The sequence below is a fragment of the Tachypleus tridentatus genome, chromosome 13 (genome assembly GCF_004210375.1).
Source record: "Tachypleus tridentatus isolate NWPU-2018 chromosome 13, ASM421037v1, whole genome shotgun sequence".
Taxonomy (NCBI): domain Eukaryota; kingdom Metazoa; phylum Arthropoda; class Merostomata; order Xiphosura; family Limulidae; genus Tachypleus; species Tachypleus tridentatus.
The window spans coordinates 40854380-40882112 of record NC_134837.1 but is presented as its reverse complement, the minus strand read 5'-3'; the positions used below and the strand labels follow the sequence as shown (position 1 = coordinate 40882112).

At 34.0% G+C, this 27733-nt stretch overlaps 1 protein-coding gene across 2 annotated transcripts in view; it reads left to right on the top strand.

Moving 5' to 3' along the window:
- The window catches only part of LOC143237383 (cartilage oligomeric matrix protein-like), an 80646-nt gene extending 59321 nt beyond the window's left edge, over nt 1–21325 (top strand). For both annotated transcript variants that reach the window (XM_076476583.1, XM_076476582.1), the window contains 8 exons: nt 2354–2449; nt 3737–3915; nt 4652–4700; nt 5615–5702; nt 11881–12064; nt 14095–14192; nt 18384–18523; nt 19675–21325. In XM_076476583.1, the coding sequence (XP_076332698.1) occupies nt 2354–2449; nt 3737–3915; nt 4652–4700; nt 5615–5702; nt 11881–12064; nt 14095–14192; nt 18384–18523; nt 19675–19769 (929 nt within the window). In that variant the 3' untranslated portion in view covers nt 19770–21325. The remainder of the gene's footprint in view (nt 1–2353; nt 2450–3736; nt 3916–4651; nt 4701–5614; nt 5703–11880; nt 12065–14094; nt 14193–18383; nt 18524–19674) is intronic.
- The last annotated feature ends 6408 nt before the right edge of the window (nt 21326–27733 follow it).

Sequence of the window (27733 nt, the reverse complement as noted above, 5' to 3'; positions counted from 1 at the left end):
TCGTAATAGCCAGTATAAAATGTGTTCCAAGTAAGTTAACTTAGTCTACAACATACGTCTCCCCTTGTCGTCGATATTGCGTAAGAATACTTTGAAATTTTTGACGCTAAGTAGTAAACAAACTCGCAATATCACTCCATCGTAGTCTTTGCTGTTACTCTATCAAAGTGTATGAAACAGCTTTTAGAACTTAAATTAATTTGGAGATAACCTCCTCTACCATATATCCCCGTCACACCAAACGAGGCTCGACTCGTCATTTGAGGATTTGAAGACCCGTCACACCAAACATGCTCGTCCTTTCAGCCGTGGGGGCGTTATAATGTTAGATCAATCCCACTATTTGTTGGTAAAAGATTTAGCCCAAGAGTTTGCGGTGGGTGATGATGACAAGCCGTCTTCACTCTAGTCTTACACTGCTAAATTAGGGACGGCTAGTTCGAGTAGCTTTGCGCGAAATTCAAAACAAGCCAAACCACACAGAAAAGAAAACAAAAACGCTTGCTTCTCCCTAGTGGCACAACGGTATGTATTTGGACTCACAACTCTAGAAATCGGGTTTTGATTCCCGTGGTGAGCAAAGCACAGATAGCCTATTCTGTAGCCTTGTTGTTAATTACAAATAAGCTCCTGCGCCAATGCTATGTATTCTACTTTGTTGTCCTTGTAGTTCATTTAGAATATATATGATATAATAACATTATCGACCTCAACCTTAACTAAAATACGTCATGTTGGTAAGATCCTTGTTTAGTCAGTGCTCATTTCAACACAAATTCAATATATTTTAAAAAGCAACATGATCTGGTGTTTTATTTCAGAAGTTATAATCATTTGTTTTTTGAAAAGATAGAAACAAAAGATTTAATTACACGTCACAGTTTTGTGACAACTGGAATGTGTACAGTTTTTAATTACGTTTCCCAACAGTGTTTACAGAGTAAAAGAAATATATATATCTTATTTGAACTGTCTAATTAACACTAACAAAATAAAACTGGTACGGTTTTAGATGAAATCAAAGCTAAAGACTCGTGCACCAAAAGTAATGCCGATACACCCCGATTTTACAGTACCAAATTTGTCTCAAAATTTTGGCCTTTTTGTAACTGAGAGTTAACTAGTATTTCTCGCTGCATCCGCATTGTTGGATGGAAATGGACAATAGTAATGATAGGCACGTGTGAATGACACGTCTTCGTCACTTTGTTTCAATTGGTTATCGCATTGAACACCAGATATATAGATGATCTTAAGAGAATTGACTAAACTGAGCAAATATTGTGATCATGTACAATGATCATGAGCTGGCTGGCTTTCTTTTCCTCGCCTGTCTCACCTTCGGAGTATCATGGACGAAAGGTGAAGATATACTATTCATATAATTAATGTGTATTTATGACATACCTTTAATGTTAAATGCTCATAAATCTTTACTAAGTCTAGTAGAGATTAGTTTTGTACTAATAATTTTTAATTCTAAGCTAATATTGGAGTATTTATGTCTCAACAAAAGAAAGTATTCCGAAACACTGCTTTATTTATACATATAAAGTCTTCATTTGAAATAATAGATTTTTGTTGAAAATAACAGCAAATAAATGGTTAAACCTGAATCCAAATAATAAACAGATATTAACAGAGTGGTTTCATTTGTTTCGAATTTCGCGCAATGCTATACGAGGGCTATCTACGCTAGCCATCCCTAATTTAGCAGTGTAAGACTAGAGGGAAGGCAGCTAGTCACCACCACCCACTGCCAACTTTTGGGCTAATCTTTTACCAACGAAAAGTGGGATTGACCGTCTCAATATAACACCCCCCACGGCTGAAAGGACGAATATGTTTGGTGTGATGGGGGATTCGAATCTACGACCCTCAGATTACGAGTTGAGTGCCTTAACAATCTGTCCATGTCGAGCCGTTAATAGCGTGAAGAGATAAATTATTATTATTTCCGAGTTTAAAATAGTATTTTGATTTGACTAATGAAACTAACTTTTATAAAGATAATAATAGCATATCTTCACTTATTCTTATCTTGATTAGTTTATGCTTTTCCCAAAGTTTATTTATTAAAGGTAAAGCAATTAATTACGCTTAAGGCGTTCGATATAATAGGTTACGAAAGTGTAATTGTTTTGACAACCAAGTCTGTAATAGATTTAAATAAAGTTTACACTTGTATAGCGTGGTCTTGTTAATACAGGATTATCTTTAACTTTGTTTTGATAACTGAATTACTTCTTGCAGTGATTAATGGCTCATTATTCATTAATATCTGTAATATTCGGCAGCAAAGACAATAATATACCACATCGTGTTTGCTACAATTGGACTTGTTTATTTTTAGGTGATAAGTGCGATTTTGACAAAGATAATGATGGAGTTCCGGACAACCTTGATAACTGTGTATTAGTTTTCAACCCAGACCAGAGAGACACCAACGGTAAACATTTTGACAATATTAATTTCCAAACAAAAACAATAATAAAGAACAGTACTAAATTAAGCATACAATCTGAAATTGTATAAAAATTTAGTTCATTTTTTATAATTTAATTATTGTTTATGACTTTTGAGGATTATATTTTTCTTCGTATTGTGTTTGACGCAATGGACGAAGAGTTGAAACATTTCAAAAGTGGATGTTGTAAAGTTATAGCGGATATTTCACAGACTATTTATTATTAGTTCACTTCTTTCAAATATTTAATACCAATACTTTATTTAAATTGAAACAGAACATTGTTATAGTGTGAAACCTGTGATCTCTAACATTATATCGGGTGTGAAAATAATAAATATTAACCTGTTCGGTGCCGTAGACGAGACAACTCGTTCAAGCCGATCGGTAACACAGTGCCACGGACGAGTTAATTCGTTCTAAATAATACCTAACTTCAACGCTAGATGTCAGCACCATACATGACTTTGACCTACTTACTAATTATTTCACTTTCGATCCAAAATGGCGTCACGAAAAGCGTTACAAAGTGAAGAAGCATTAGAGTTGTATTATAGCAGCTGAAATACTTGGCAGTCAACAGGTTAGTATTGTTCCTTACATCGAAGCCTACTGATATTATAAACAACAGAACATGCCTTTAATATTGATTGTTGTTAGTTACAAATTGAGTTTACTCTTTGGTTTTGGTTTTGTTATGGATAAACAAATTTTTGACATTAAATGCAATTGAAAATAATAAAGCTAATAACTATTTGAAAGTAGGTATACAAGGTAGGAAATTGTGAAGATGTTAAAGCACGCTTTGCTAAGGATTTTTTCTATTAGTGTAACATTTATGTACTGGTAAGTGTTCTAATATATTTAATTTATTGTAAATTTACTTTTAATGGGAACAGTTAATACGTAAATAACAGTTCGAACGTTTAGTCAATGTAATGTCTCTTGATTGGCCATCACAAATAACAAGCTGACGTATCCGTTGAATTCATGGGGGGTTGGGGGTCAGGGTTACTAATAAGGAACATGGGAGTATCACTTCTGAAATTCGGTAACAGTATTCCTTCTAGAGCTCGAAAGGTTTATGCCTGGTTTAATGACAATTGGTCCAACCTTTAACTGTTGTAAGTGGACACAAGCAGCGGTTTTTTTTTGTCAACTAATGATTTAGGATTTAGACTTTATTAAAGTTTTGCTTTATTTTTGTGCTAGCGGGTTTCTTTGAAACTTATCTCTTTTTTTTCAAGTTGATTCTAATGTTCTGTACAGAAACTGGTGTAGGTGACGCTTGTAAAGGTGATTATGACGGTGACAAAGTCCCAGATCATGAAGATGTCTGCCCCGACAACCGAAAGGTCTACGTCACTGACTTCCGGACTTACTATACTGTGGTGCTGGACCCTGAGGGGGACTCCCAGATTGACCCTCACTGGATTATCTATAATAAAGTTATAAGAAACGATTATATTTTATTTACACAAGAACAACGTTTTGATAATTTTCAGTTGTGTTGCAATTAAGAAAAAATATATATTGACGTGTGTTAATAAACTAATACCAAACGACAGCCAGCAAAGTGTAGAAAAATAATACAATAAGCCTAATAATTATTTAGGCCTAAAGAAGAAAAACGTTTAACAGATAATTAATGTATAATATTATGAATTTGGTTAAGTGCAGTATAATGATGCTAAACTATTATATTCATGAGTTAGTAAGTAAAGTTTTAATTATTCTCCAAACATATTGCAGACGTTTCTCATGAATGCCTAAGAAATCGGTCGTATTTCAAAAATTATAAACATAATTCAAAGTCAAGTTATGTCCTTTATAATTATTTTAATTGGGTAAAACTTACAACAAAGTTTCTTTCTTTTAGAACTATTACTTAACAATAAATTGAGAAAATTTGTTTTTGTTTTAATAAAAGTTGCTATAACCAAAAGCTCGCAATGAAAGATTGCCTAATTGAAAATAAATTTACAGTTTTACAATTTTTATTAATTAATGTCTCTTCTAGAAAGTTGTAAAAGCGGTCATGAGCATGTCATTTACGTAGATACTTCAGTAACTAATTTGCTTTACCTTGGTTGCATTGAAAACGTTTTATTTTGTTATCTTTGTGGAATCTCAGAAAATTTTATATTAGTTGCCGAATTTAAAAAAAAAAAAAAAACATTTCAGGGAGCCGAGATTGTACAAACAATGAACAGCGACCCAGGCCTGGCTGTTGGTAAGTGTTATCCACCTATAGGGTGTGTTATAATACATTTTTATGCGTGACTCTTAGCACAAAGCCACACTAATTAAACTATATGCTGTTTTCACTGCGGGAAAATCGAACCCAAAATTTTTGCGTAATAAGTCCTTCAACTTACTATTAACTCACCGGGAAACATATTATTTAATATATGTTTGAGTTTATATACCAGGAAGTGTTCAGACATTATTTGATGTGTCCTTAGAAGTTTCATATATAGCTTAACATTAAATGTCACGTACACACGAATTATATGTGTGTGTGTGTTTTGTTAAAGCAAAATCACGCCGGCTATCTGCTGAGTCCACCGAGGGGAATCGAACCCCTGATTTTAGCGTTGTAAATCCGTAGACTTACTGCTGTACCAAATTTTTTATGTTATTTTAAATATATGTGCATATGTTTTTCACTTTGAATTTTGTTTTTAAAAATAATATTTATGAAAATTCCTTACACCCCAAATAGAGTTTCTGGTAATGTATCATAGAAAGAAACGGAATTACAAAGATAAATCCAGGGTTAAATTCCTCACAGTAGACAATGTATGGTACTCCATTTTGTAGCTTTGCGCTTAAACAACCAAAGAAGAAACAACTATAGATGAACATTTGATATAAATTATGTTTGTCATTAATAAATCTTTATTTTCAATTGCACGCGTATCAAAGATCTAAAATTAAACAAGAAAAGTGATAACTCAAAATAGAAAGCGAAACGTGTTTAATTTTGGGAAAAAAGTCACTAATATAGTTAGAACAAGTGATACCACATTCTAAAATATTAGTTGTTGCAATAGCAACCAAATGACAGAGCACAACGATTTCTTGTATTTACTACAACACCCATACACATGTGGCTAATCAAATACGCTGGTTTTATATTACTAGGATTCTATGCTTTTGGCGGTGTTGATTTTGAAGGAACATTTTATGTCGATAGCGAAATTGATGATGACTACGTTGGATTTATATTCAGGTTTGTATAACTGTTGAAGTGAACTGTCCAAGGGATCCACAGTTTTTAATACGTTACAATAGAGAACTGTGAAATTATTTTTAGGCTGGCTTATTTGTTTGTTTTGAATTTCGCACAAAACTACTCGAGGGCTATCTGTGCTAGCCGTCCCTAATTTAGCAGTGTAAGACTAGAGGGTAGGCAGCTAGTCATCACCACCCACCGCCAACTCTTGGGCTACTCTTTTACCAACGAACAGTGGGATTGACCGTCAGATTATAACGCCCCCACGGCTGAAAGGGCAAGCATGTTTGGTACGACCGGGTTCTGGCTGGCATATTAGATTCTTTAAAAAACCTTAGTAGCACTTAACTGTTATCAGTTATGTTAAGACTAATGATAAATTCAGAGAACAATTCTTACGTAACTTGTTATTTTGTTCGTAATAAAATGATAATTTTATCTCTACGAAGTTATTATCACGTGTATACTCTAGCATCTTGTTCAATAAATATTTTAAAGAAAAATGTTTTGTAGGAATCGGCTGCAATAATAGCAGAGAATTCAGGATTCTGAAGAAAAAATTCAGCGTTAAGTAATAATACGAAACTGAAAAAAAATAAACCACTGAAATTCCGTTTTCCTCGTGGTCGTTGAAGAGACATCTTTGTTGTAGTTAAATTTCGGTATTACCTTACTACTTCTTTACGTAGGTTAGAAAATAAAACGTTCTTTTTAACCAATAGGAACATCAAAGAAAAAGTATAGAACAAATTTTTGCTTTCAGTCTATCACGAAATTAACATTTTGTTTTCACGAACATCAGGAATTCTTACCGGAACTACTCTGTACGATAGGTTGAGCAGACGATCTCTGAATTGTTACGTCATAATTTCGGTTCCTTGACTCTTTTTTATTGCCTGTTGTGTTTCCTTCCGACTCCAATATGTCCACCAGTTAACGGTCTGTTTGTTAAAAGTCGTGTAAGTTAGTGGAGCAAGTAATACTGAGATAAAAAAAAGAACTTGTCATAATAGTGTGCTTAAAGTTGTTGTTTTAAGATATTCTTAAAAACTGGATGTTTTGTTTTGAATTTCGCGCAAAGCTACTCAAGGGCTATCTGCGCTAGCCGTCCCTAATTTAGCAATGTAAGACTAGAGGGAAGGCAGCTAGTCATCACCACCTACCGCCAACTCTTGGGCTACTCTTTTATCAACTAATAGTGGGATTGACCGTCACTTATAACGCCCCCACGGCTGAAAGGGCGAGCATGTTTGGGGCGACCGGGGTTCGAACCTGCGACCCTCGGATTACGAAAAACTGGATGTAGAACTGAAATAAAATCTATGTAATAAACTATTTTACTCAAATGTAAAAGAGCTTACACAAAATGTTGGTACCTACTTTAATTTTTTTAAACACACTTCTGTGAATCTTATTTAAATAGTTATATGTATTTTAATATGAGAAATGGAGCAAATAATCTTTGAAATGAAACTTTTTTTTCAGGTGGATAATTAAAATAACACTTTTGGCTACACTTTTAAAGGTAGCTGTTGGGATATTCAGTGGCCAACGCTTTACGGAAACTAAAGAAAGGTTTCACATATAAACTCTGTATTTTCAAACAGTAAATATTATAAGCATTTAATACCACCAAATATAAAATATAAATAAAATGGTGAGTTATTTATAAACGATATTTTCGATAAATGTGTAAATTGTTGTTACATAAGAGGTGAGTATTGTGATTGAATCATGCATATTTTACGAAAGACTTCATTCAGTAATAAATAGAAGGCTCGTTTTACCTATATTTCCATATTACCCTTAATGTTAGTAAATTGTTGTTCTGTCCAATTATTACTTTTTCTGTAATGCTAAGTAACCGTGTTTGTTTATTTGGAATTAAGCACAAAGCTGTACAATGGGCTATCTGTGCTCTGCCCACCACGGGTATCGAAACCAGGTTTTTAGCGGTTTGAGTCCGCAGATATACTATGTTATGTACTACAGAATGTAGGCTCCTATCTCAAGTATGTGTAACTGTGGCTCCACGAACATAACCCCTGCATTTTATATATATATTTCACACGGTAATTTGAAGAAATACACCGAACGTAATTAAACATACATGAAACCTCTTTTAAGTGTAAAGCAGTAATTAACACGCGAACATGTCTATTTTACTATTATAATTGAGTTGAAAATTCTGGAGGGCATTTCAACATTTTCAATTCACGTCTTGTTGTTCTAGGTAAGAGGAAACTTGATTAGTGTAAGTATGTTTACGTGTTTAACTGTCAGTGTGATAACTCTATAAATTATACCAAAGGAAAAAAAGTTAAGAAAATTAGGAACGCTAAGGTTGACTACAAGTTTACTAAATCCTAAATTTTAGAACATTCACACGTAGGTTTTTTTCGCTGTTATGTCTATTTCAATTCCCTTGATAACTTGTTATGCGATAAGTGCCAGTTACAGGTGAACTGTTTAACACAGCCGTACGATCAGTTATAATACCGTATTATTGATTGGGATGATAATTTTATTTCATCCTTTTTCTTGTCTTATTTCAGCATCAGTATTTCTAGTCAATATACACAATTCGTATTTAATATAATTCATTTTTCTGGGTTCGCTATTTCCTAAGACTCTGTTTTTGTTGATGATTCAGGGTTCTTGGGTCCTTGCCGCAGTGACGCGCTTCTTAAGTGAACTTTTTTTAAAAAAAAACGATCAAAGCACCCAAAGAGTCAGATTAGAATAGCCAAAGAGTTGATGAAGGGTATTGTTGGTTAACCGCATTTCCTCTATAATCTACTGATTCAGATTTAGGGATAGCTATGCGTAAACAGTCTTTTCTGTAGATTTCCGGGAAAAAATTGAAACAAACAGATTATAAATTATTATTGTATTTTTCTCCCATATAAGCTGTTTTCTAGCTTTTGCTAGGCCCAGCATGGTCAAGTGTGTTAAGGCGTTCGACTCGTAATTCGAGGGTCGCGGGTTCGAATCCCGGTCGCACCAAACATGCTCGCCCTTTCAGCCATGGAGGCGTTATAATATGACGGTCAATCCCACTATTCGTTGGTAAAAGAGTAGCCCAAGAGTTGGCGGTGGGTGGTGATGACTAGCTACCTTCCCTCTAGTCTTATACTACTAAGTTAGGGATGGCTAGCGCAGGGAGCTATCGTGTAGCTTTGCGCGAAATTCAAAATAAAACAAAAAGCTGTTGCTAAAATCAAACCAACATACACTTTTTGTGTTATAAGACAGTATTTTTGTTGTCGGATTAGAAACCGTTATTGTTGTCTTATTAGAAACAGTTGTTATCATATTATAAAGTATTGTTGTTGTCATATTAGGCACTATTATCGTTGTCGTTGTCTTATTAAAAACTGTTGTTGTTTTATGAGACACTATTATTGTCGTCATATTATAAACTTTTGTTGTTGTCCCGTTAGACGCCATTTTATTTCCATTAATCGTTAATGGAACTTAGATCCTTGTCAAACATAAGTTGTAAAATACAGTTTATTGCTGATTATTTAAAAAAATGCGAAGTCGAGAAATGCTACTTGAAAACTTTGTGAACAATAAAATATGATATTTTATGTTACTTTAATCCTGCCGCTATGTGTTTATTTCAAACAGTATCGCTTTGATCCATTGATCATAAAATTTATTTTACAATAAGCAAATTTTGTATTCTGAATAAAAATTGAGCTTAATTTTGGTAAGCTCTAAGCGATAAAGTCATCCATAGAAATGATGGCACTGAGCTGGTAGAGAACATTTGGGAATGGTAAAGGTGTTCTGAACTGATAGAGAGGATTGTAAATTTTATATTTTTAATTTTCAACTGTACCGTTAAAGTTTCTCTTTGCGATTTTGGTGTTGGTTGACTAGAGTCATCTTTCTTGATGGATCATTATCGACGCTGCTTTTTCCTATTTGTGATTAGCTTGGAGGATGAATATTAAATATAGATAAAGGTTACAAGAAAAATACAGATATTTTTACCTTTACTGCCAAACGGATCGATTTTCAGAACTGTTAGAGAATGTTACTCCAAAATGAAAAGCATTTTTGGGAGAAAAAATTAAAAACAGCTTTGATCTGATAATTGGTTTATTCAGTTAGATATGCTAGCTGTAAACCAGACAAAATCGACTAACACCGTTCGAAAGTTGCTCTTTAACTTACTAAGTTCTCTATATTATACCAAGTACCTTGTCTTTAAGATTTTATATAAAAATTACATCTATAGAAATATATATATATATATATAAACAAGATTATTAGATCCGGCATAGAGATGTAGTTAGGATGCTCTTCTCGTAATCTGAGGTTCGCAGGTTCGAATTCCTATCACATCAAACATGCTCGCCCTTTCAGCCGTGGATCAGTTCGTTGGGTTGGTGGTGAGGTCTATCTGCCTTTCTTTTACTACTAAGTTAGGGATGGCTAGCGCAGATAGCCGTCGTGTAGATTTGTGCGAATTTCAAAAAACAAACACGATTGTTAAGAAATGTAAGCCAGGAAGTAAATCTTCTATAAAATAATTTAAAATTCTTTAAGAAGAGAAAACGTTTATTTTGAGGTGTAGGATTTACATAGTTAACCAATGGGTGTATGTTTGAGGTTTGAAAAATAAAGTTGTATACCATATTTCAGTTTGTAATGGCAGAATTCTGTAAATATATGAATAGCGAATGGCTGGTACAAAACTACTTGAGGGTTATCTATATTAGCTGTCCTTAATTTTGAAATGAAAGACTAGAGAAAAGCAGCTAATCAACACCACCTACCGCCAACTCTTGAGCTATTTTAATCAAACAGTGGCATTGACCATCACGTTATAAAGCTCTTACGGCTGAAAGGGAGATAATGTTTGGTGAGAGGATTAGAACCCACAACTTCCGGATTGTAAAATGAACATCATAACCATCAGGCCATGCCAGGCCAAGCGTTTGTGTAATCCATGATTTGGATAACGAATAGCTGTTTGGTTGAATGTTATCGCATATCGCATTAATTTGTTTAATTTTTTTCATTTGAATAACGAATGGCTGATAGTTGAATGTCATCACAGCAAGCACTCGTTTAAAGTATAATGCGAATCTCTAATTATTGAATGACATCATTTTCAGCTGTTTATTTAATCTGTAATTTGAATACTAATAGTTAGTGGTTGAATACCGTTATTAAAATGTGTTGATTGAAGAGAGAATGAATTGTAATTTAATGTTATCTCATCAAGCTACTGATTTAATTTATGATTTGAATAGCAAATAACTGGTGGTTAAGTACTGTCATCAAAAGCTGATGGTGGAATATTAAATAGCTGATGATTTAATTTACGATTTATATAGCGAATAGTTAATAATTTTATCTATGATTTAAATAGCAAATAACTGATTGCTGAATGTCGTCATTCATAGTTTAAATAGCGATTGACTGGTCAAAGTGAACGATGTTATTTCAAGTTCTTGGCTTAATCCATAATTTTGATAGCACATGGGTGATGGTTGAATGTTATGAAGCTGTTGATTTATTTGGTGATTCGAAAAACAAATAGTTTTTGTTGAATTTATGCCTTCAATTACGAGTAGCAGGAGCTGAACGTCGTCTCTTCAAGTTGTTTGTTTAATTCTTGATATGAATAACGAAAGCTAGGTTAAATGTTATTATTCTAAATTGTTTGTTCAGACTTTGTTAATTAGTTTGGTTTGGTTCGAATTTCGCGCAAAGCTACACGAGGGCTATCTGCGTTAGCCATCCCTAATATAGCAGACTATAAGACTAGAGGGAAGGCAGATAATCATCACCACCCACCGCCAACTCTTGAGCTACTCTTTTACCAACGAATAGTAGGATTGACCGTAACATTATAACGCCCCCACAGTTGAAAGGGCGAGCATGTTTAGTGTGACGGGGATTCGAACCCACAACCCTCGAATTACGAGTCGAGTGCCTTAACCACCTGGCCATGCCGGGCCTTTTGTTAAATACACAGGATACATTTTTATTTTATATTTTAGAGTATTTAGTATATTACTTTATTTTCACATTTCTCGGTTGGACATGCAACGTAAAACTTTAAGATATAACGTGTTATATTATAATTATTTTTACAATGGTAGCTCATAAAAAGTTCTAACACATAGAAACGAGTATCGATTTTAATGTACAGTTACCAGGACAATGCTCATTTTTACACTGTCATGTGGAAGAAAAATACTCAGACCTATTGGCAAGCAACTCCATTTAGAGCTGTAGCAGACCCAGGCATCCAACTGAAAGTAGTAAAGTCGCACACAGGACCTGGCCAGCTCATGAGAAATTCCTTATGGCACACAGGAGATACGGAACGTCAGGTAACAAATGAAAATCATACGTCTTGTTATTCTCATTGCTCGCTTTGAAAGATATAACAAAGCATCAAGTTTTACAATAATTTAAAACAAAAATATAAGAGTTATTTTTTACCTTTAAATAAGGTTAAGAAAACGTAAACATACTATGTGCTCCCTCTTTATTCAATTTCCTTTACGACGCATTTTTGTTAAGCAGGAAAAAAAACGTGGGATGTGTGGATTTGGACAGCTGACACAAAAGCTTCGTAAATTTTAACAATGGATTGTCAAATACTGATTCCTCTAAGTGAAGGAATATTTTAGCATTTATGTAAAAGGTGAATAAAAAGTACATAATTTTTTCATGCGCATACATTAGCAGATGTGTAATGATGGAGATTTTCATAAATATAAAGAAATTTTATGGAAAGGGTATTTTTTATAAAAACTAATTACCATAAATTCAAGTTAATGCGTTAGCGACACCTATTGTTCCATCGAGTCCGCATATCTTGGGTTAATGGTGTAGAGATGAAAAGTGACAGGTACACGAAATCTTCCTTAACCTTTAGTAAGTTCATGCAATAAGGGGAAAAAAAAATTCTGTAGAGTGATTGTTTCAAAGGATAGCAGAAGATACTTGTTTAAAAAAGAAGTTTATTTGTCGGATAAAGTTAAAGGGCAATCTGTGAAACTGAATAAGTTGTGGCTACACTTTTTTTGTGTGTTTGTCAGCTGGGGTTGGCTTTGACGTGAGTGGCTTAGGGCAGAAAAAACAACAAAAACTTGTCAAAGCATGGTTGATTGTGGCTTCAATGATATATAATCGAAAACTCAGATGGTTAAATATTCTAAAAGGTACAGATGTAACAATTTATAATTAACTTAATTTCTTTGTCTAACTAATTTCCTGAACCTTCTGTTTAGAAACTTTCTTTACTTCTGAAATAATTCTCTATGACAGTCTATAGCATTTCTTCACTGAGGTTTTGCACCGCTAATGCACACAAGGAACGAGAAAAAATGCAGCTGAAGTCAATTCTCAGAAAACGTGTTGAAGTTAAGGTGAAACGCTAATCGGTGCGAAGCACGTTAATTGAAGTGTGTTTTTCTTCCAAGTAGTTCTTTAAATACTTTCGACCATCTTAGGCTGATGCATTTTCAAGTGCTACCTTTCAAAGAATTATTACTCCTACTGGATCTCCTGTTTACAATTTGGGTAAAACCAATAAATGAAAGAAGTACTTTAACTTAAAAGTAATGACTTTTAGTAAAACAAATTACCCATTAATTAATTAATATTTTTATAATGATAATAAATTAATTAGTTAATTATCCACGTTTACAAAGTTTTTATTTGTTAAGCTTTGCGGAGGACCTAGTAAAGATAATCCATTGAGCACCTTTACTATTAGCAACCAGCAAAAATTCGTAATTAGGAAACGTTTAAACAATAATGCATTAAAGATGGTACGGTGTATATATTAATTTAGTTTTATTACACCATTTGGTGAAGCTAGAATTAGTGTTAGATATTTATAAGACACATTATCACCAAGAACAAAATACAGAAGCTTCCATAGATTGTTTCTTTCGTTCGAAATTATTGGCAAGGAACGATTTCGTAAACATAAACTGATTAACTACTGAAACGGAATCAGTAACGTTTTATAGCTATCTTGAAAATTAACCAATCAGATACAAGATAGATTTTACTCTTCCTCAAGATGAAGCTGTGCTAACACTTTTATTCTTAAAAATAAAACAAAAATAATCTAGATGTTTGAAGAATAAAATTACACAAAAGAATAAAATTATAATTTCATCTGGTGCACTCCATGCAAACACAAAAGATCAGAAAAATGAATTAGAAATTTTTTTTGATCTCACATTCCCTAGAGTTCGCGTCTAGTCTGTGTTATAGATGATATACATGTCCGTAAAACAAAGAGTAAATATCATTCAACGACAATAAATTATAGATGTAGTAGAACGTGAAAACGTTATAGTAGCGATAGGAATTAATCTAAAGGAGTTTGTTTTTTCATTAGGTTCGACTTTTATGGAAAGACCCGAGAAACGTAGGCTGGAAAGAAAAAGTTGCTTATAGATGGCTTTTACTACATCGACCAGACATTGGATTAATTAGGTAACTTAATAAAAGTAGCAGGTGAATGAATATTATAAGGTTAAAGTTGAGATATTATTCGTGTTTGAATTTTAGAATCAGATTGTATATCAGTATAGTTATTAGTTATACAACAGACAACATAAAGCACGCAAAAAATAATCGAAAATACGTAATAAGGTAAAATTATCTACCTTCATCTAATGATCGTTTAATTTGTTTTTTTTAATTTTGCGCAAAGCTACACGAGAGCTATCTGTGCTAGCCGTCCCTAACTTAATATTGTAAGACTAGAGAAGTCAGTTAGTCATCACCACCCACCGCCACCTCTTGGGTTACTCTTTTACCATCGAATAGTGGGATTGATCGTCACTTTATAATGCACCCACGGCTAAGAGGGCGAGCATGTTTGGTGTGATGGAGATTCGAACCCATGATCCTCAGATTACTCATCTAGTGAAATTGAGTTTGAAAATAAGACGCGTGACAGTTCGCACGAAACATACTCGCCTTTTCAGTCGTGGGGCGTTATAATGTGACGGCCAATCCCACTATTCGTTGGTAAAAGAGTAGCCCAAGAGTTCGCGGTGGGTAGTGATGACTAGCTGTCTTCTCTCTAGTCTTACACTGCTAAATTAGGGACGGCTAGAGCAGATAGCCCTTGAGTATCTTTGCGCGAATTTCAAAACCAAAACCAACCACGTGACAATACAGAACAATTAAAGATGTAAAAATAAAAATGTCAATAAATTCTATGAAAATTGTATGCGTGTGAAAAATTGAGAATTTTAAAATGGTTAAGTTCTCGTAGTATTTGTTGAAGGATATTTAAATCATATCGTCGGTTGAGGTAGTTTTTGTTTCGTGTGAAATGGCAAACTAAAATCCGGAATTCTATTCCTCGCGGTGGACAGAATGTTGAAAGCATTGCGTATCTAAGGAAATAACAACAGCCCCCTGAAAACTATTGATATTTAGTGGCCTCGCGACCTGGGCTTGTAGTTGGATAATAGTTCGAAAATAACTCGCGCCATTCTATTGTGGCCTTAGACAAGAAAACGTTACCACCACCCCCTTTGTACCCAAATGTATGACGGGTACAAGTTGTTTGCTTGATGTTAACCTGCGATGGACTTTCTTTCAGTCCCGGGGAATGGATCATCGTTGTGAAACAATTCTATCTATCTATCTTTAGGTGTTTGGGTATATATATTTGTATACCCAGGAGGGTCAGGTACACTAGACCTCTTCCTCCTTCTGTAACTTAGTTGTAATGTCCGGATTAATACATTTAGAGTAAATACAAAATGGCTGAAGTAATAGCATAACTTTAAATCTGGTCCTTTTCAGGGCAATGTCCATTTATATTGTTATTTCATTTTTTTATTTTATTTTTTAATAAGTGTAGAACGTAGGTGGCCTGTTTTATTTTAACACTATTTTATTATTATTATTATTTTAAATTCCATTTTATCTTAAAGATCTGATGTACAAGTTTAACGGGGAGAGGTGTTTAGGTCTCTCTTCATCATATATGCAATATCTGTCTAGTTTGCATAACAACTAATTTTTTCGCCAATTTTTATCAAAATATTTTATTGTAGAAGTCTATTTGGTATTCTTTGTGTATTTGAGTAATTGTGCATGAACTTTGAGGAAGTGGTTTTAGGTACTCTGTATGCTGATGTAATTAGTGTATTCTGTAATGTTTGGAGTTTGGTTTGTATTTGTTTTTCACTTACATTGATCCATGCAGGAGCTGCATAGTCTATTACAGGTCTAATGTATATTTGTATAATGTATAATGTCTTATATATTTTAATGATGTTTTCTGGTGTTGTTCTGTAGTTTTTACCAGTTACACTCCTAGCATAGTTTATTCTTCGCCAAATTTTAGTTTTTATGTTATTTGCATGTTTTATCCAGGTAAGTTTAGAATGCAGACGTAGCAGTTTGGAGAAGCTTTCCGTTCATGTAGATCTGAGGTTGAACTTTTTGATGTTTAGTTGATTTTAAAAATATTACTGATTGTGTCTTCGCTGTGTTTATTTTAATTCTATATTTTTATCAGTATTCACATAATCTGTTTAGTTGTGGTTGTGAGTTAGTGGCTGCTATTTCTGGCGTAGGGGCACTTTTCCAAATTGCTACATCATCAGCGAACTGTGACTCGTATCCATGGTTTGGGTCTTTGAGTGGCATATTATTTACATACATGATGAAGAGAATAGTACTAACCATCCCTCCTTGAGGGGCGCCAGCTTCTGTAGTGAAGAACTCGAAGAAAGTTCCCTCTACGTTTACTCTATATTTTTTATTTTCCAAAAAGTTTGATAACCAGCGAATAATTCCTCGCTGTAGTCCCATTTCATACATACGGAACTGAAGATCATTGTATCATACAGTGTCGAATGTTTTCTTGATATCGAGGAAGCAGGCGACAGTGCATTCTTTTTTATTAAAGCCGTTTATTATTTTTTCAGTTAATCTAATTAAATGATCTGTTGTTTGTCTATATTTCCTAAATCCGTTTTGTTCTTCTGGTAATTTTGAATTAATCTCCAAAAATGTGGAGAGTCTGTTGCTTATTATTCTTTCAAAAATGTTACCTACACAGCTGGTCAGGCTGATCGGTCGATAACTGTTTGGTTTATTGGCTGGTTTTCCGTCTTTGTAGAACATTAAAATATTAGCTTGCTTCCAAGAAACTGGGATGTATCCAGAGTATAGAGATAAATTAAATATGGCTAATAGATGGTCCAATAATTTTGGAGTGCCTTTTTTGAGAAGAATTGTTTGTATTTCATCATTTCCCGGTGCTTTGTTTTTTGAATTTTTGATTGCTTGTTCAAGTTCATTTAGTTTGATTTTTTTGGTGAGTAGTTGGGTATTTTAGTCATATGTATTATTAGTGTTGCTGTTTATAATGTTGACTGGAAAATGTGGTTTATATAATTCTATGTTATTTGTTACGTGGTTGTTTATTTTATTGTAGTAATAGTTGTTCATGTCCGAGTCATTATGTGTTTTAAATGTGTTTTGTAATTGATGTTTGAAGACTTCTGCTTTTTCTTTGTTGGTTTGTGCTAAGGTGTTGTTATATTCCAGTGTTGGGTATTTTCTTGTCGTGGGTTCATTTGTGATTCTTTTTAAGTGTAGCCAGAACTTACTAGGGTCCGTTTGTTCATTTAGTTGGGAGCAGAAGTTGTCCCATTTTTATTGTTTTAGCTGTTTAACTTCTGCTCTAATTTTATTTCTAATGTTGTTAATTTGTGTTTTTATTTCTTGTTCTCTTGTTGCCATGAATTGTCTTCTTCTTAATTGTCTTCGTTGTTTTATCATTTTTAATAGTTGTTTGGTTGGTTTCCATGCAATGTTTGTGGTTGTATATTATTGTTTTGGTGTCCGTAGCTGCTTTTAGAAGGCACTCCGTAATTGTTTGACTGTAACAATCAATTTCTAATTCGTTATTCGCTGTATGTTTAATTTTGTCTGGTAGCATGTTGTCTAATACTTTTTGAAATTCTTGCTAATTTGCTTTTTTGTAATCAAATTTGTCTTGCCTACAGATTTTATGTTTATGGGGGGTGAGATCGAAGACACACCATATTGGGAGATGGTTGCTGTCAACATCTTTTCCCACATTAAAATTTATTAGCTTTTGTCTCGCATTAAAAGAGGTGAGACAGATGTCTAAAATATCTTTTGAATTTGTTGCATAGATAGTATGGGTAGGTGTATTGTCATTAATAAGGGATATGCTATTGTTATCTATGAATTGTAATAGGTGTCTGCCATTTGAGTTAGTGGATTTACATCCAACGTTCTTATGTTTGCTATTCAGATCACCTATTACAATTGTATCTCACATCTACAACATCTTTTCCCACAACCAAAATATAATTGTCAAACACTTGTAGCGCTTAAAAGCGTAGTTCGAAAACACTGGCCATATATGCCATGCGAAGACATAGCAAAAACTTAACTTTATAGCTTATGTGGCCAGGCTTCCATATCATAACAGAATATTTAGTTACCGCACTCTGAGAATTTTTTTATACAAGCTTTTGTGTGAGTAATTTAAATAATACAGTAATAATTCATTCCTTGCAAAGGAATTAATAAGTTTGTAGGCAAGTGTTCTACAATCAGAAATAGCAAATATATATTCATTCTGTATAATAATATGTTCTATATTATATATGGTTTCAGACTTAGGGTATTTGAAGGTGAGAATATGGTTGCAGACTCAGGGAACATATTTGATAATACTCTAAAGGGAGGACGTCTTGGAGTTTTCTGTTTCTCCCAAGAAGGAATTATTTGGTCAGATCTGATCTACAGGTGTAACGGTAAGAGAATAAATTAAAGTTTTATTGTAAAGCTGCAAAACTTCTGCTAGCAATGCATTAGTGCTATTTTTTAGAAAATTGCTGTGTGATGAGTGTACTGGTACGTTCATCAAGCGATATCCGCAGACAGAGAATTGTAAGGGATTTCGCATCGATTTTTTTCTGTATCAAATCACTTTCTACAGATGAAATATCTTCATCTTTTGAAATGTATCGAATTGAGAGACATTTAACAGACCTTGCTACATAAGACAATGCACTTTCATAGTCTACATGGCGATTTAACGCCTTTCTCAAATAACGAATAGTAATTAACGACATTTAGAGGTGACAAGAAAACTGACACTGATTTGCAAAATAGTAGTTCCTATCGTCTTGAATAAAGTTAGGTCAGTGTATTAACTTTTTATTATTATTATTTAGCTGAGAACGTTTAATGAAAGAGACACTTCAAAAGTCATCATTAACCATAAGTAGTAGTAGAAATATCCAAGTTACTATTATGAATTTTCACTTGGTAAAATACCATATAATATTCAATTTCCTATTTTGGGGGCCTGGCATGGCCCGGTGGTTAGGGCGCTTGACTCGTAATCCGAGGGTCACGGGTTCGAATCCCCGTCACATCAAACATGCTCGCTCTTTCAGCCATAGGAGCGTTATTATGTAACGGTCAGTCCCACTATTCCTTGGTAAGAGTAGCCCAAGAGTTGGCGGTGGGTGGTGATGACTAGCTGTCTTCCCTCTAGTCTTACACTGCTAAATTAGGGGCGGCTAGCGCAGGTAGCCCTCGAGTAGTTTTGCGCGAAATTCAAAATAAACCAAATCCTATTTTGGGTAATTTCAGCTTGGTTACAGCAGAAAAGTTTTGTTAAGTTTCTTCTCTAGGTAACGTATTTTATTTTTATCTATTCACGAAGTAGTTTATCAGCAAACTTGTTCCTTGTTTGTCATGTTAGAATTTTTTTCTTCCTCCACAAACCTTATTCTTTATTGTTTTGGGTTCACACAATAGAATTTATCTCCGATGTTCTACTTCTGTTTTATCTGCATCTATATTGAAACTTATCGTTTTCATTTGTTTATTTGGTACGTGCTTATTTTAGTCACCGAGAAGCTTATCGTGTGTATTTTTGTATTCGTTTACGCAGAAGCTGTGCCACCTCCTGTCTTTGACGAGCTCCCTCGCCGCTTGAAAAACAGAGTTAAAATCGACGCGTCAAGACCTATTGAGGTCTCAGGTTGAAAACGTAACACACCAAACGATGCTTCAGGCGTGTTAGCACAACTGTTCGGAATTCGGAAACTATTACTCCTGACATAAAAAGATTAGTCTTACCTGTGCCTTTCTACTAATAATGTTCAATCATATCTTTAATATTTCATGTTCTTAGTCCGAGCTAGACGAGTACTGTCTGTAAAGTTATATCAATACTTGTGATGTCTATACGAAGTCTGACCTGTTCTGATTATTATTTTATTGCCGTACTAACGAGCTAATTATCTTTGCTACTAAATACGGTGTTTTACTGAACTAAACTCAGTTTTATTATATATATGTATTAATAAGCACGACAACCGTTATCTCTCTTGTTTTGTTAACGAACTGTTGTAATCAGCGGATTAAAAATAATAGTCTAAACTATATTACCGTACACCGACAAAAATGAAACCATTTGCTTACGTCCGTTAATATATGTGTAGATAGAAATTCTCTTCATGACAAAACAGATTCGTTCTCGTGCTCGTCAAGAATTAGTGCATATGAAATCTTTTTGTTTGTTCTGTTAGTGCTAGCTTTATATGGTTTTTGTACATTAGATTTGCTCTGTAAAACAAGTTTACTTGTTTCAAACGTTTTTAGTTCGAAAACGATAATAAAATTGCAGTTACTATAGCACTTTAAACGATGCAAATCTAAGCATTTGATACGTAGCAGAAAACATCTGAGTGCTTTTGAAAATTGAAATATAGTGTTTTCTGGTTTATTCTTTAAAAAGATAACAAACTTATGTCTTATCTTTAGAAATGGACTGTTTATGTTCACTGATATTTCAATAGCTTTTGAAGCGGTATATAAACTGATCGTAACAATTATACTTCTTTTAACATAAAAGAAAACATTGGAATGGGTTTCAAACTACTTTAAACTATTAGGTTGAGGAATAATTCGTGAGCGTTTTTAAATAATTTCATTCAAGCATTACATGCAAGACTATACAATACTTCAATGCATGAACACATTACACCCAAAACATTTATTATGATACTTTATTTCATGTAATACCTAGCTATATAGTATGCATTGTTTTAAACGAAATTGCAAGAAATTAAATGCGAAAAGCAGATGGTGTCGAAAATGCTCGATTTTGTCCACTTGACATTCCATTTAATGAGCTGAAAATGAAAGCAAAAATTAAAGACATATGAAAATCAAACACACCATCTATTAGAGCAAAAATTATCTACCAAATGACATGAAATATTTTGCGAAAGCGTTTCATTTATGATTATATTTTGTTAACTTGAAAAAACGCTCACGAATTATTCCTCAACCCAATATTATATGAAGTGTATTTTGAAGAGTATCTAAGTGTATTATAGAGTCACATGTACGACAGCCCAATATTACTTAGACATGTTTAAAATGGAACGAAACTTCTAAGTTCGCAACATTGCAAATACAACTACGAAATATTTGTGAAACTTATAATTTACATTTTTTGTATTTCTTAATACAGTTTTATTTAACTCTTTTTATTATGTTAGAATAATATTGTGAAATAATAAATGAATTACCACTGCTTTTGTTTCCTGTTATTATGTGTTACTGTGAAATATGCCAGATCAGTTGTTGTTGTCAAGCGAAAAGCCACGCAGATGGATGGATATCTGTGCTCTGCTCACCACGCGTATCGAAACCCGGTTTTTAGCAGTATAAGTTCGCAAAGTGACCACTGTGCTACGTGGATGGCTACCAAATCAGAAATGCTTTCTAATGTGGCATTTAAATATTATATATTCCCGCATATTTTCTCCTGAAATATCTTAATGACTGGTAGTTTTATAAATCAACCATAAATAGTTTTTTTTTTTAAATTAAGCACAAAACTATGCAGTGGGCTATCTGTGTTCTACCCCCCACGAGTATCGAAGCCCGGTTTCTAGTGAGACAGAATGAAACTAAACCTACCTGCTGACAATTCTTGGTGGTTTTAAAGCTTTTACATACGTTTCTCTTATTACCGTGATTTTGAAATCCAAGTCGTAATTGTATAATTTTGTATTTAGACTACAGGAGTACAATTTCGTGGAACATGTTGTGGTATCGAAGGTCTGTTTCCTTGGCAACACCACATGTGGAGCTCAGAGCTTGCACGATGGTTTGAGAGGTTTACAGTACACTCAACTATTTTATAATCGTAACCGTTAGCGTATTTAAATACAGTAGTAACCTAACTATACTTTACCAAATTCAGCAGTATGAGTGTATGAATTCTACCATATTCAAGTCAGCAGTGTATAAATGTACTAACCTTGATTCCCTTTCTTTCTCTGAAACTTTATTCACTCTTCTTAAATATGAAAACAACGCATATTACAACATATTAATTGAATACAGCCTTTAAATGCTATATCTGTGTCACATCTCCCTTCGAAATACTTTATCAACCTCTCTACATTGCTGCTAGTAGCTCAGGTAAAGCTTTGGTTTTCAGTAGATCAGGAATATGAGAATCGATAAAAATGTCTGCGTCGCTAATTTTTATCACGTGACTGGATTTCATCCCTGGCCACTGTAAACAAGACGTCCAATAGTCGCTATTCACCTTTTCCACACACATAGACCTACATCTGTTCAAACTTCATGTCCAACAGGGTAGGTATTACGCAAATAAACAATACTTTACATCAGAAGTTCGTGTGGTACAATGTTAGCTTTTTAGGATTAAAACTCATTTGTTTCAGATTTCTTTTTCAGTGTTCTTATTCGTCTGTGAACAGTATTATAATGATATGTTTTGTAAGGAATAAAATATAAGACATAATTTCATAATCGCTGCTTCGCTCTTCCAAGTTCGCAACGTTTATGCTAGTAGAAAACCGAACCTATTTTATAATATCAGTTAACAGTCTTAGTTTGGTTTGGCTTGAATTTCGCGCAAAGCTACCCGAGGGCTATCTGTGTTATCCGTCACTAATTTAGCGGTGTTATTTAGCTAGAGGGAAGAGAGCTAGTCATCACCACCCACCGCCAACTCTTGGGCTAGTCTTTTACTAACGAATAGTGGGATTGAACGTCACATGATAACGCCCCCACAGCTGGAAGGGCGAGCATGTTTGGTGTGATGGGGATTCGAAACCTCGACCCTCAGATTACGAGTCGAGTGCCTTAACCACCTGGCCATGCCGAACAGTCTTAGTTTTACTATCTTGTTAAAGATATTTAAACTTTTTTTTTTAGTTTAAAAAACACAGTCTAGTCTGTAACAGGTTAAACAATGATCAATATTAAAAAACTAATTTTGTGGTTCAATATTGAAGCTAATTTGAATCGTTTTTAGTTTTGAAAATGTTTACTAAAATAATTATGTACCATTTGAACATCGCATTTGTTTTACTGCTAAGCAAACATTTCTCGTGCTTGGGGTTTCATGTTACACTGCTCTTTAGTCGCGAATACCAACAATGAGTAATAAAACATTTCTTAAGGCACATAGTCTTTTAAAAATCTAAGAAATGGTCTCTGTAGAACTAAAATATGTTATCTATGTAGACGTTGGATAAATTTACAGACTATAGTATTTAATAGGAAATAAAAGACTTGAAATCTGTAATTGTAGAATTACCATTTAGACCTTTTAATTTTTCATCAGATTCGTTAACGAATTTTGTTAAACTTTTTATGTACCAATGTTTTTGTGGCTTTATGGATTTCATGGTGCTATAATAATTTATGAGTAAAATAAAAGGAATTAATACTGCATCTAACATCATTTGGGCTTCCTATGTATTTTAATAAAACAGTAGCGATTTAAACTAATTATTTTGCTTAATTCTCACACTGTGCGTTGTGATAGGCAATAAAAAAGCTACTCTATATAGTGTAATATGTGAGCCCCTACTGGTAGTAAGTGCGAGTAAATGGCATTTAAAACAACGTGATAATATAACGGTAAGGGTTTGGCTTACTTGTACTAACGATTATAAAATTTAATTATAACATGCTTTGATTTGGTTTGGCTTGAATTTCGCGTAAAGCTACACGAGGGCTATCTGTGCTAGCTACCCATAACTTAGCATTGTAAGGCTAGACTCTAGAGGGAAGGCAGCTAATCATCACCACCCACGGCTAACTCTAGGGCCACTCTTTTGTCAACGAATAGTGGGATTGACCGTCACATTATAACGCCCCCACGGCTGAGAGGGCGAGCATGTTTGATGTGAAGGAGATTCGAACCCGCGACCATCAGTTACGAGTCCAGTGCCTTAACCACCTCGCCATGCCGAATACAGTCATAACTTGACTTTAATCGACGACCCCAATATGTGTTGGTAATAGTTTTTGTCCCATAGCTAAATTTGATGTCAAAATAATCAAAGGGTGTGTGTGTATTTTCTTATAACAAAGCTATATCGGGCTATCTGCTGAGTCCACCGAGAGGAATCGAACCTCTGATTTTAGCGTTGTAACTCCGTAACCTACCGTTGTACCAGTTGGAGAATAATCAAGGTTTTTTAACTGAAAGTTTGAGAGGAAATGACTGATATATATTAAGAGCCTGTGTTTCTAATACGGCCGTGTTTCTGCCCAACCACCATTCACAATGTACTTTACCAACGACATTCAGAATTAAATAAATAAATCTTTTTTTTTACCACAAAACGAACGTATTGTGAGGACATTGTGGTATATATTTCTTTGTATTACTATTTACCCTTCTTTGATCTAAGTTGGATGTTCTCTACATTACCTCCATACTGTGTTTGAAGTTCTAAATCAAACAAAGCAGGAGCATTATAATTGTAACGCAGGTTATCTTGTAATTTACATTCATTATTGTGTACTTTCTCTCAGCTTCACAGTGGGCTATCTGTGCTCTGCCCATTACGAGTATCGGAATCCCAATTTTAGCTTTTTAAGTCCTCAGACTTACTGCTGAGCCATCGTGAATTTAGCGTTACACTACAGTCTGTTTGGTTTCCTTCGATCGTATTGTATATTTTTAAAATAAATATTATACTCACTTTAATAGTAAATATTCTATATGGTTATCTCACTTTGATACATTTATTGACCATCACAGGTAATATAGTAAGAAGTCTCGGTACTTAGTGGATGGAAGTTTACTTTACAGTTTTAAATAATATGCTAAAATAACATATGCGAGGATTAAAGAGAGCGACTGCGTTATACTAAAAGGATTTTGGAGTCCCACCATGTTGTTATGCGGCTCATGTTCTATTTCACGATCGTACATTATAAGGTTGTCATGATCAAAGCACAATATACCTTTCTGTAGGCTTTCCATATTTCGTTGATCGAAATGTACCATAACGATTGTTTCCCAACGCTTGTTTCAGCAGTCCAACTGCACGAGAACCTGTAGGCGTTTCTTCCATTACGCTTTTGCATGATATATCTTGACTATTCGTTTCATTCTACATTTGTTTAAGTTATGTCGTGGAAATAGCTTGTGTACAACTGAATGGTGTCGTTTTTTATCTGGTGGAGATACCTTTTTAGTATTACTTAATGTTCCTTAAGACATGTGAATGTCGTTTGCCACTGACATTTGTGTTCCTAGATTCTCATATGTTACAAGACACTGGTTACCATGGTGAACTATAACTTGTTGCAGGTTTGATACACAGCGTTTCGTCTGGACTTTATATCGATTGTCGTTGTCACATGATTTGCTTGCTGAATAAACATAATTCAGCAATAGTATTTTATTCTCTTTAAAGGGTAAGTTTTAAGTATCATTTTAATGTATATTAATTTTATCACCGTAACTCAGCAGTTATTCCTTAACTGAAGAATATCATAATGATAGAAGTTTGATGGTTTCTGGGAATATCTTATAATATCTAATGTCAAGTACAGAAAATGGCCATTATTCCCTTCAAACTTTGCCTTTGTGACCTAGATAATGAAATTTAAAAATTAACATATTTTCTATGTAAAAACAGACAAATTTCCACATTTTAATTTACATAAGGTGTGAATAAAACAAGATATGAATCAAGATTTACATGTATTTATACTAAAGTTATACAAAAATAAATAAAATGTTTAGAAGTGAGTAGTTTCTCGAGATTTGCGACTGTAATGTAAATCACTTTCATGTATCAGCCCCCAAATATAGTCTCCCATCATGTTTTTGTTATACGCTCCCAGGTCACAAAAGCAAAGTTTGAAGAGAAAAACAGTTTTTTTTTTTTTTTTCATTTACTTTAGGCATAAGCAATTGGGAAATAACAATTTCTGCCCAGGAACAAGAAAAAGTAAAAATTTTGTTACATAGTGTAATCTACGGTGTTGTGGCGTCACTGGATAGTTGCTACAGTAGCGCTTCCTGAAGCGAGTTTAAAGAATAGTAGAATATGTCATCCGTAATTCTCTATAAACGTTTGCAAATATTTCACTGATGCTTTACACAGTTATCGCTGTAGACCGTTACAAATATCCAAACTGATTTTACAGCCACTTTGTTTCATATTACTTCTACGATGCGAGAGATTTATTATTTATTAGAACGAAAACACTTAAACATTACAACGAATTTTTTTCTTTCTTTAGATGGTAGATGGTAGAAAATGATTTAAATAAAAATTAACTCATGAAATTAAAATAATATTGAAACGTCAAAAGTTTTGGTCTTTTCCTGGTGGTTGTTTGCAATTTGATTCCTCCTAATGATTAACTGATTTAATCTTTTTGGTTTATCAACTAACTCGGACATATGCATTAATACCCTGTTTACCTCACAGATTAAAGTATGTGACGTACGTAATTTTTATTTGCGTGAGTTTCCACCTGCGCAAATTCGTTATTATTATCAAAAGCTTGAAGATAAATAAGCGTTTTCTCGAAATACTGAAAAGAATTTATCTTTTATTTGCTGTTGCTTTTTTTGTTTTGAATTTCGTGCAAAGCTACAGGAGGGTTATCTGCGCTAGCCGTCCCTAATTTAGCAATGTAAGACTAGAAGGAAGGCAGCTAGTCATCACCACCCACCACCAACTCTTGGGCTACTCTTTTACCAACGAATAGTGGGGATTGAACATCACATGTTAACGCCCCCACGGTTGAGAGGGTGAGCACGTTTGATGTGACGGGGATTCGAACCTGCGAACTCAAATTACGAGTCGGGTGCCTTAACCACCTGGCCATGCCGGGCCCTATTTGCTGTTGAATTGCTAAATCTATAATTTTCATTTTAACCTAAACATGTTTGATTTTCATGAAACTGGTTTTAGTTGATTTTCTGTCAACTATTAACGCATAACTACATTAAAAAAAAAAAAAAGAACCAATAATATATTGCATTAAAAGCACTTCAGCCATAGTGGCACAATAAATTGTATGAACACACTCACAGAAACACACACACATATATACTACTCATAAAATTTCTAGAAAAAGAAATTGTTAAAAGTTTGAGGATGAAAAACAAAATCCTCGTCTCTGAAATTTCACTCTCTATTAACCACAGTGTCTTATTTGTTTTTTTTGCCCCTTCTTTGTTTTTTATCGTACAGTCTACACATGGATTTCTTGCTATAGGATTACGATGGATTTCCAAATTTCCTTTTAAGACGGGTATCTAAATTGTTTGGTTGATAAAGTTGTCATGCATTTGAATGGCGTGAATTTGGTCATTATAATAGTAGAAAGCTCTTAATTTTTAACAAGCCATGCAATAACGCCTTTCATATGGATATCAATAAATGAATGTCGTTATTGTTACTGTCTAGAATGTTGTGTTTCAAAGTCTTCTACGTTACGTATACGACGAAACTAGCAGATGGTTTATCTAATTTAGTCCTTGGATAATCTTGTTAGACAGACTGCTTTTCTTTGCAGCAGTATTAGGAGTTTGACTACAAAATGGAAACGACAAGCTGGTGCTTGAAGTAATGAAAATAGTTTGAATGAGAAATTATTTTAAGGTGTAAATTAAACGGAACCAAGCTTAAATCCCT